The sequence below is a fragment of the Sinocyclocheilus grahami genome, unplaced genomic scaffold (assembly GCF_001515645.1).
Source record: "Sinocyclocheilus grahami isolate Dianchi unplaced genomic scaffold, SAMN03320097.WGS_v1.1 scaffold249.1, whole genome shotgun sequence".
In the NCBI taxonomy this organism is placed as follows: Eukaryota; Metazoa; Chordata; class Actinopteri; order Cypriniformes; family Cyprinidae; genus Sinocyclocheilus; species Sinocyclocheilus grahami.
Window position 1 is genome coordinate 1,498,166 of NW_015505428.1, and position 8,832 is coordinate 1,506,997.

The window sequence follows — 8,832 nt, forward strand, 5'->3', positions numbered from 1 at the left end:
GCGCACACACATAAGCACAGAGACACACATAAGCAGAGAAACACACACACACACACACACACACACACACACACACACACCTGATGGTTTCTAACACAGTGATTGTTCTGGTGTGGTGGAGAGAGGAATGAAATTAAAGTTTAGATGGGGGGGGGGGGGGGGGGGTGAAGAGATGAAACTGAATCCAAACAGGGTTTGGATCCAACAGACTTGAGTGACTGCAGAAGGGTGGAAGAATGTCCCGTTTAAAGACATGTTCATATATTAGTTTGTAAAGTACTAATGCACTGGAGTCAGAGAAGTTGCTGAGATATTTTCACGAGCCATAATATACAAATTATACAAATACAGTACCATTCAAAAGTTTGGAATCAGTAATATTTTTGTTTTGTTTTTGAAGTAAGTCTCTTATGCTGAACCAGGTTTTTATTTGGCTTTGCATTTATTTGATTAAAAAAATACTGTAAAATAGTAGTTTTGCATACAATATATATATATATATATGTGTGTACTGTATATATGTACAGTATGTATATATGTGTGTGTGTAAAAATCGTTTCTAACAATATAAGTTTTTACAATCACTTTTTTAACAATAAAAGTATTAATTTCTTTCAAAAAAAGAAAGAAAAAAACCCTCCAAACTTTTAAACAGTATTCAAAAATACTGAAATACTGAATACTGTATATTGTTAGAAAACATTTCTATTTTGAATAAATATTCTTTTTTAACTTTTTATTCATCCAAGAATGCTGAAAAAGTATCACAGTTTCAAAAACAAAATATTAAGCAGAAATAACTGTTTCCAACATTGATAATAAACCAGCATATTATACTGATTTCTGAAGATCATGTGACACTGAAGACTGGAGGAATGATGCTGAAAATACAGCTGTGCATCACAGCAATACATTTTATTTTTAAGTATATTAAAATTATTATTTTAAATAGCAATAATATTTCACAATATTACTGTTTTTTCTGTATTTTTGATCAAATAAATGCAGCCTTGATGAGCAGAAGAGACTTCTTTTAAAAACATAAAAAATATTACTGATCCCAAACTTGAGTGGCAGTATATATATAATTTCTAAATATTTATGTAGTTCAACTTGTGGTTAGTCTTTCTTTTTTAATCTTAATTATTTTCTATAAGGCTTTGAATAAAAAATAAATAAAAAAACGATTTCATTCTACAAACTTTGCAGATATAGTGACAAAAGCAGTTTAGTAACTTTCAAACACAGTGTTGTTTCCAGACGGATGAATAAAAACCTGTGCAACTGTATTTATTAGACAGAAAATCAGACAGTTCTTGCCAAACTGTAAAGAAGGCGAAGAAAGTAAAGAAAGTGGATTTATAGTTTGAGGCTAAATCTATAATACAGGCAGTGGGGATCTTAATGACTTACATGAATCCCTTCGCGGTTAGAATACATTTCGAGTCATGCTGACACAGGTTTAGCTCTGAAGCGCAGAAATCCAGTTTACAGTAACACAGCTCCCCTGCACACACACACACACACACATACACATTATAAACAGACAGAAAGAGTGGGAGGTGTAGGGATAATCACAGAAAACAAGAGTCGCATCGTGTGTAGGATAGTCTCTGATTAATCATCTTACAGTGGGGAAGATGACAAAATACCAATACTCTGAAGAACAACAATACAATACAGCTCTATTGACAGAGTACCAGCCAGCGAAACATCAGTGAGCGTGTGTGTGTGTGTGTGTGTGTGTACAGGTTTATATATCCTGGTGGGGACTTAAACCTGAATACACACAGACTCATGTTATGTGTGTGTGTGTGTGTGTGTGTGTGTGTTTCATACGTTAGCAAGCACCGAGGACGCACTAGCCAGAAACAGCCAAGGAAAGAGACAGACAATGGGAGGATGAAGTGAAAGAGTCTAACCTTTCTCCACCTCATTATTATTAGCAGCTAGTAGAAAAAGAGAAACCAGTAGCGAGAGAAAGACAAAGAAATACAGAGGATGCATTTGACATGTTAGCTCAAGCAGCACATTAGCATGTTAGCGTCAAACACAGAGCACAGAGAACACAGAGCATTGCGCGCAGGACTGTCCTTGTGTTTGTGTGGGTTACCTGTGTATTCAGGTGAGCAGAGACAGGTGTAGTTGTTGATCCCATCCACACACGTAGAGTTATTCTCACAGTCATTATCTTCACAGTCATCGATATTTATCTCACATTCGTCGCCCTCAAATCCATCTGGACACACACACCTGAACATACACAAATACGACTTCTTAATTCTTTTGTAACGTTGAATTCAACGCAGTGTTGCTATTCTATAATTGTCTAAAATTGATTTGTAACTACATGTCTCTCACAGTCTGTCTACATATGTTTGGGTCCCTGCTTCAATTTTTTTTTTTACTATTTCATCACAAAAGGGTAAGTATAGGTGCTTAGAAATTATCAAATCATCTTTTTTTTCAGTTTTGGGGTCAGTATAATTAGTTACTCTTATTCAAGCATGCATTAAACTAATCGAAAAACTAATCAACTTGATGAGCAGCAAATCAGTATATTACAATGATTTCTGAAGGATCATGTGGCACTGAAGATACTGAAAATTCAGCTTTGCATCACAGAAATAAATTACATTTTAACGTATATTAAAACAGAAAATGGTTATTTTAAATTCTAATAATATTTCACAATATTACCGTTTTTACTGTATTTTTTATCACATAAATGTAGCCTTAGTGAGCATAACAGACATCTTTCAAAAACATTAAAAAATCATCCCGACCCCAAACTTTTGAACAGTAATGTATGTATGTGTGAATAACATTAGATGTATCAGTTTGCAGGACCTAAATTGAGGTCCCCACGGGTACAAAAGCTTATAAATCATTCAGAATGAGTTTTTTTGAGAAAGTAAAAATGCAGAAAGTCTCCTGTGAGGGGTAGGTTTAGGGGTAGGGTTGGTGTAGGGCAATAGAATATACAGTTTGTACAGAATAAAAACCATTATGCCTATGGAGAGTCCCCACAAGGATAGCTGACCAGACATGTGTGTGTGTGTGTGTGTGTGTGTGTGTTTCATACGTTAGCAAGCACCGAGGACGCACTAGCCAGAAACAGCCAAGGAAAGAGACAGACAATGGGAGGATGAAGTGAAAGAGTCTAACCTTTCTCCACCTCATTATTATTAGCAGCTAGTAGAAAAAGAGAAACCAGTAGCGAGAGAAAGACAAAGAAATACAGAGGATGCATTTGACATGTTAGCTCAAGCAGCACATTAGCATGTTAGCGTCAAACACAGAGCACAGAGAACACAGAGCATTGCGCGCAGGACTGTCCTTGTGTTTGTGTGGGTTACCTGTGTATTCAGGTGAGCAGAGACAGGTGTAGTTGTTGATCCCATCCACACACGTAGAGTTATTCTCACAGTCATTATCTTCACAGTCATCGATATTTATCTCACATTCGTCGCCCTCAAATCCATCTGGACACACACACCTGAACATACACAAATACGACTTCTTAATTCTTTTGTAACGTTGAATTCAACGCAGTGTTGCTATTCTATAATTGTCTAAAATTGATTTGTAACTACATGTCTCTCACAGTCTGTCTACATATGTTTGGGTCCCTGCTTCAATTTTTTTTTTTACTATTTCATCACAAAAGGGTAAGTATAGGTGCTTAGAAATTATCAAATCATCTTTTTTTTCAGTTTTGGGGTCAGTATAATTAGTTACTCTTATTCAAGCATGCATTAAACTAATCGAAAAACTAATCAACTTGATGAGCAGCAAATCAGTATATTAGAATGATTTCTGAAGGATCATGTGGCACTGAAGATACTGAAAATTCAGCTTTGCATCACAGAAATAAATTACATTTTAACGTATATTAAAACAGAAAATGGTTATTTTAAATTATAATAATATTTCACAATATTACAGTTTTTACTGTATTTTTTATCACATAAATGTAGCCTTAGTGAGCATAACAGACATCTTTCAAAAACATTAAAAAATCATCCCGACCCCAAACTTTTGAACAGTAATGTATGTATGTGTGAATAACATTAGATGTATCAGTTTGCATTTCATATTGGTATGTGTAAGTATTACATAAGTGTTTATTTGAGCATTCAGTGCTATACACATATGTACGACTACTTACATAAGTTCATGCAAGTGTTTTATGTGTGTATGCGTGAGTGAAGATTGATTTATACCCTACACAGTGCATACATTAGATGTATCAGTTTGCATTTCATATTGGTATGTGTAAGTATTACATAAGTGTTTATTTGAGCATTCAGTGCTATACACATATGTACGACTACTTACATAAGTTCATGCAAGTGTTTTATGTGTGTATGCGTGAGTGAAGATTGATTTATACCCTACACAGTGCAGCATTCAATTAAGCTGGTTTGAATTCAAATTTAGTAATAGTGAGTTACATTTATGATTTATGTTAATACGTTTATCAGTACATTATCAGGTTCCAAATTCACAAATGTTTGAACCCCAAGTTGACTGAATATATTAAAAGAGCTGTAGTGTTTTCACTCTTTGGGAAATTGCCCTATGAATGACTTACTTACAGTTGTCTCTGCACATTAAACTGGGGCAGAAGAACTTATTTTATGCGTTGTGCGTGTCTGGTGTATTACATTACAGTACATAATCAACATGTAAAGCAGAGGTTCTCAAATGAAACTCTTCTTATTCACCATCTCCCTTGATTGGCTGATTAAGTGCATGAGTGAGCTCAGATCAGTTTCAGACACTTCAGTCTGATTAAGACAGATTAGACACACTCTGTCCATAAAGTATATTCATTACCGGAGCAACAGGGACACACACACACATCTGAGCATTTACATGATTTACTAAATGAAAGCCACATTCAACATGGCCTGAATACAATAAAGGAGCTCTTGATTAGTCTCATATACACGCCATTTCGCTGATGACGATGATCAAGGTCTGTCTCACCAGTGAGTGTTCTCCTCTCCATCTTTCAGATGACAGGTGCCTCCATTCTGACAAGGGTTACTGATGCACGCATGAATCGGTTCCTCGCAGTCTTGGCCCTAAATGAACACACAGGTTGCATTACAAATCCACATTGACGCATCAGTCTTTCACACTTGCATATCCTCACGTACAAATGTTACTCTATACAAATGAGTAAACGTGTGAACGCTCTCCGTGCCAGTGTGCTCAAAGTTGCCAGTTGCCGCCAGCATTTTTTATAATTTTCACAGAATTTTCATTCATATCTGAACATGCAAATATGTCAAAATAACAGAGCCTCTGCTTTTAAACACACACACACAAAATGTTTTATTCTAGCTTCATGCCTTCTTCTTTTTATCAACAGTGGGTCAGTTTCATAAAAAAACAACATTTTGAACAAAAAGCTGAGAAAATGGCATTTTTGTCAAAGACTACACTCTTAAAAATAAAGGTGCTTCACGATGCCATAGAAGAAACTTTTTGTCTAGATGGTTCCATAAAGAACCTTCAACATCTGAAGAACCTTTCTGTTTGACAAAAGGTTCTTTGTGGCGAAAGAAGGTTCTTCAGATTATAAAAACGCAAGAAAGAGATGGTTCTTTAAAGAACCTTTGACTGAATGGTTCTTTGTGGAACCAAAAATGGTTCTTCTATGGCATCGCTTGAAGAACCTTTTGAAGCACCTTTATTTTTAAGAGTGTATGTCTGGATCAGATTCAGACCGATGATCAAAACACAGATGGAGTCAATCACTTCCAAAGCTTCACAGTCCTAAAACACTTCTTGAGTCGACATTACATTCAGTAGCGTTAGGCAGTTTTGATTTACATGCTGTTTAATTATTGATGATCGCGTTATTTTACATATGCATCTGCTTGCATACGCAACCACTTGTTTCTGCTTCTTCTTTGCTTTGTTTTGATCCAGACATTCAGTATTCAATCAGAAGATGTGTAATAGCGCCTCCTACTGTATAACAGTGAAAACACAGATAGACGGAAACTTCCATCAATGGTGGAGAAAGAGATAATCATCCAAAGAGCAAGATGAAACTTCTGTGCAAATTTGGATTTGGTTTATGGTACTTAATGTATTTGCCATTTTACTGCCTGTCATGTGAAAAGTCTGCTATCTTAAAAAGTATTAGCACCCCTTTCCTCAAACAAACCACACCATCTCATCTTGTACAAATATAGCACAAAAGGTTGTGCACACAAAGTTTAATACATTAGCAAGACCACTAATGAGATGCTCTTGTTTGTGTTTAAGGGTGCACGTACCTTAAAACCATATGGACAGGTGCATCTGTAAAAATCGACGGGATGGTTACTGCAAGTTCCGTCATTCTTGCAGGGGTTGGATAAACAAGGGTTACATTTTGCCAAAATGCTTACATCCACCGGACCTATGTAAAATACAGAGGACAAAGTAATTACACAACATGTTATACGCACAAACAGAAATATAACAAGCACAGACTTACAAACACGCATAGGATTGAACAGGTAAGGCATCACAAACCAATACAGGTCAAAGAGGTCACTTTAAACCTGAGGAAAGGTTGGGTGGCAGATACAGGGGGCCGGGGTTTAAGAGCTCAGACTGGGCTCTTATTGACTTCCTTACCTGGCACAGGAAAACCACAAGTCCCCGGCACCTCTACAAATGTACCAATCAAACACATTACATACAATATTAACATCAGAGCATATAAGCTAGTGTTAGAGTTAGTACTAATGCCCTCTCTGTGACAGGATGAGTGTGTCTAAAGTGCACGGGTGGGTTTACCTGTGCATGTGAATTTTTTAGAGGGTGTAGTCAGCAGCAGTTTGTCGGTCATCTCTCCAGGACCGGTGCACCGTGCAATTCCAGGCTCCTTGTAGCCACTCTTTACCCAGTCAGAGAGCCACTGCATGTGACAGTCACAGTACAGAGGGTTTGCTCCCAGAGCCCTGCAGGAAACACACACATATCACACGTCTTCCCCACAAATGTGGATGATAAAATAACACAATGCAACATTGTTTGACTTAAATTTTGGATGGTTCTTCTGTAATTCTGTGGTGCTGATTATTATTGTACTATTTATTTTCACGTAGCATTCTGGAAAATTCAGGAAAATCTTAGAACTTCTATCATTAATTATGAAACATTGGTTTAGTACAGAGAAGTTTTTGTACTAATTTTGCTGATTTTTTTTTTTTTTTAAAGATATTTTGCTTTTGCAAGGACGGGAACATTCTATTAGTTTCTGTAACATTCTGTAATATTCTAGTGCTTTCTGGATCATTCCAGTCATAACAGGCAAAAATCATCCGACGTGCACTTCTGAAGTTTTGGACGACTCGCTTTTGCGAACTGTTTATGTTAAACTGTTGTTGATAGTTCAGTATTATCCTTTTTACAGTATGCATGAGTAATAACAGATAAGCTTGTATAAGTGTCAACATATGCTTTTAGTTTTCATGAGCACTGTTAATGATACACAAAACGTAATGTGTTTTTTGTATTCAGCATGTCAAACTTCATAAAGAAACATTAAAAATCTAAATCAAACAAAACTTAAATAAAATAAATAAAAGGCACTCGCCTAATGTGACTTTGATGTGATTTGGTTTTAATAAACAGTATTTTTTTATATAAATGTATTATTTATATAAACAATAAACATTATGATATTGGTTGGTTGACAATCTCATGTGTACGGCAATCTACAGATTTGTTCTACTCGGCTGTCAGTCATAATTACACTTGTGAAATTGATCTATGGGATTTATAAAAAAAAGGGTCATCATGGGAGACCGAGAACTCAAGCAATCTGTGGCTGCAGAACCCCAAGTTCAGACAGAGAAAGTGTTTCAGTGTGTTTGTGTGAGAGTAAAAGAAAGAACCAAAGTACATCCAGCTGTCAAAACCTATTTGGTGCACTCATAAGTGCTTGTGTGTGTGTGTGTGTGTGTGTGTGTGTGTTTATTCTGAGGTACTTACAGGTGGGAGAGCGAGGACAGATCTTTGAAAGCTCCATCTGGGATCACAGCAATATCATTACCATGGAGAGACCTGCAGAGAGAAGAGAGAAATGAAGCCATCCAAGAGAGTCCAAAACACATAAATCAAAGTCTAATAGCAAAGACACACACACACACACACACACACATCAATGAGGTACTCACAAGAGGCGCAGAGACTTGAGGCCATCGAAAGCTTTAACAGGAATACACCGCAGTCTGTTGTAGCTTAATATTCTGGGATGAAACAAAAGATATTACAACGTTTGCACAGAAGCGTCAGGCCATGCTAACTCAGTAAGTAAAAAAATAAGTGAATTTTGCAACTTCCAAAATAAATTACTGAAACAAAGATAACAAGGTAAATAAAAAAAGTAAAAAAATAAAAATAAAAATAAAACTTAAATAGTTAAGTTAACAGTTATTGTAGGTCAGAAGTGTAGTAAAAAGTGTCTAAAAGTGGTGGCAAAAAAAACAACTTCATACACATACTGCACAAAATATTAAACTGTTAAAATTCACACAAGCACAGTGCACAGCTACAGACATACACAACCATAAAAACACACACAGACACAATCTGAAGCCATAGATCACGTTGACACTCACAGGGTGAGCAGCTCAGACATGTTACTGAAGCTGTGGTTGGACAATGTGCTGATCTGGTTATTACTCAAATCGCTGCAAGAAAACACACACACACACACACACACACACACACACACACACACACACACACACACACACACAAAGCGAGTGATATAATAAGAGACAATAGAAAAAAAAACTTAAAACACACATATAG

The 8,832-nt window shown here is 36.3% G+C and overlaps 1 protein-coding gene across 1 annotated transcript in view; it reads right to left on the reverse strand.

Annotated features, from left to right (window-relative positions):
• The window catches only part of LOC107598298 (slit homolog 2 protein-like), an 81,876-nt gene that overhangs the window by 8,127 nt on the left and 64,917 nt on the right, over positions 1–8,832 (reverse strand). Inside the window, exons 24-33 of the mRNA XM_016289593.1 lie at positions 8,637–8,708; positions 8,193–8,264; positions 8,008–8,079; positions 6,808–6,971; positions 6,300–6,424; positions 4,996–5,093; positions 3,278–3,499; positions 2,114–2,253; positions 1,923–1,949; positions 1,414–1,507 (exon numbers count right to left, since the gene is read on the reverse strand). Coding sequence (XP_016145079.1) covers positions 1,414–1,507; positions 1,923–1,949; positions 2,114–2,253; positions 3,278–3,499; positions 4,996–5,093; positions 6,300–6,424; positions 6,808–6,971; positions 8,008–8,079; positions 8,193–8,264; positions 8,637–8,708 — 1,086 coding nt within the window. The remainder of the gene's footprint in view (positions 1–1,413; positions 1,508–1,922; positions 1,950–2,113; positions 2,254–3,277; positions 3,500–4,995; positions 5,094–6,299; positions 6,425–6,807; positions 6,972–8,007; positions 8,080–8,192; positions 8,265–8,636; positions 8,709–8,832) is intronic.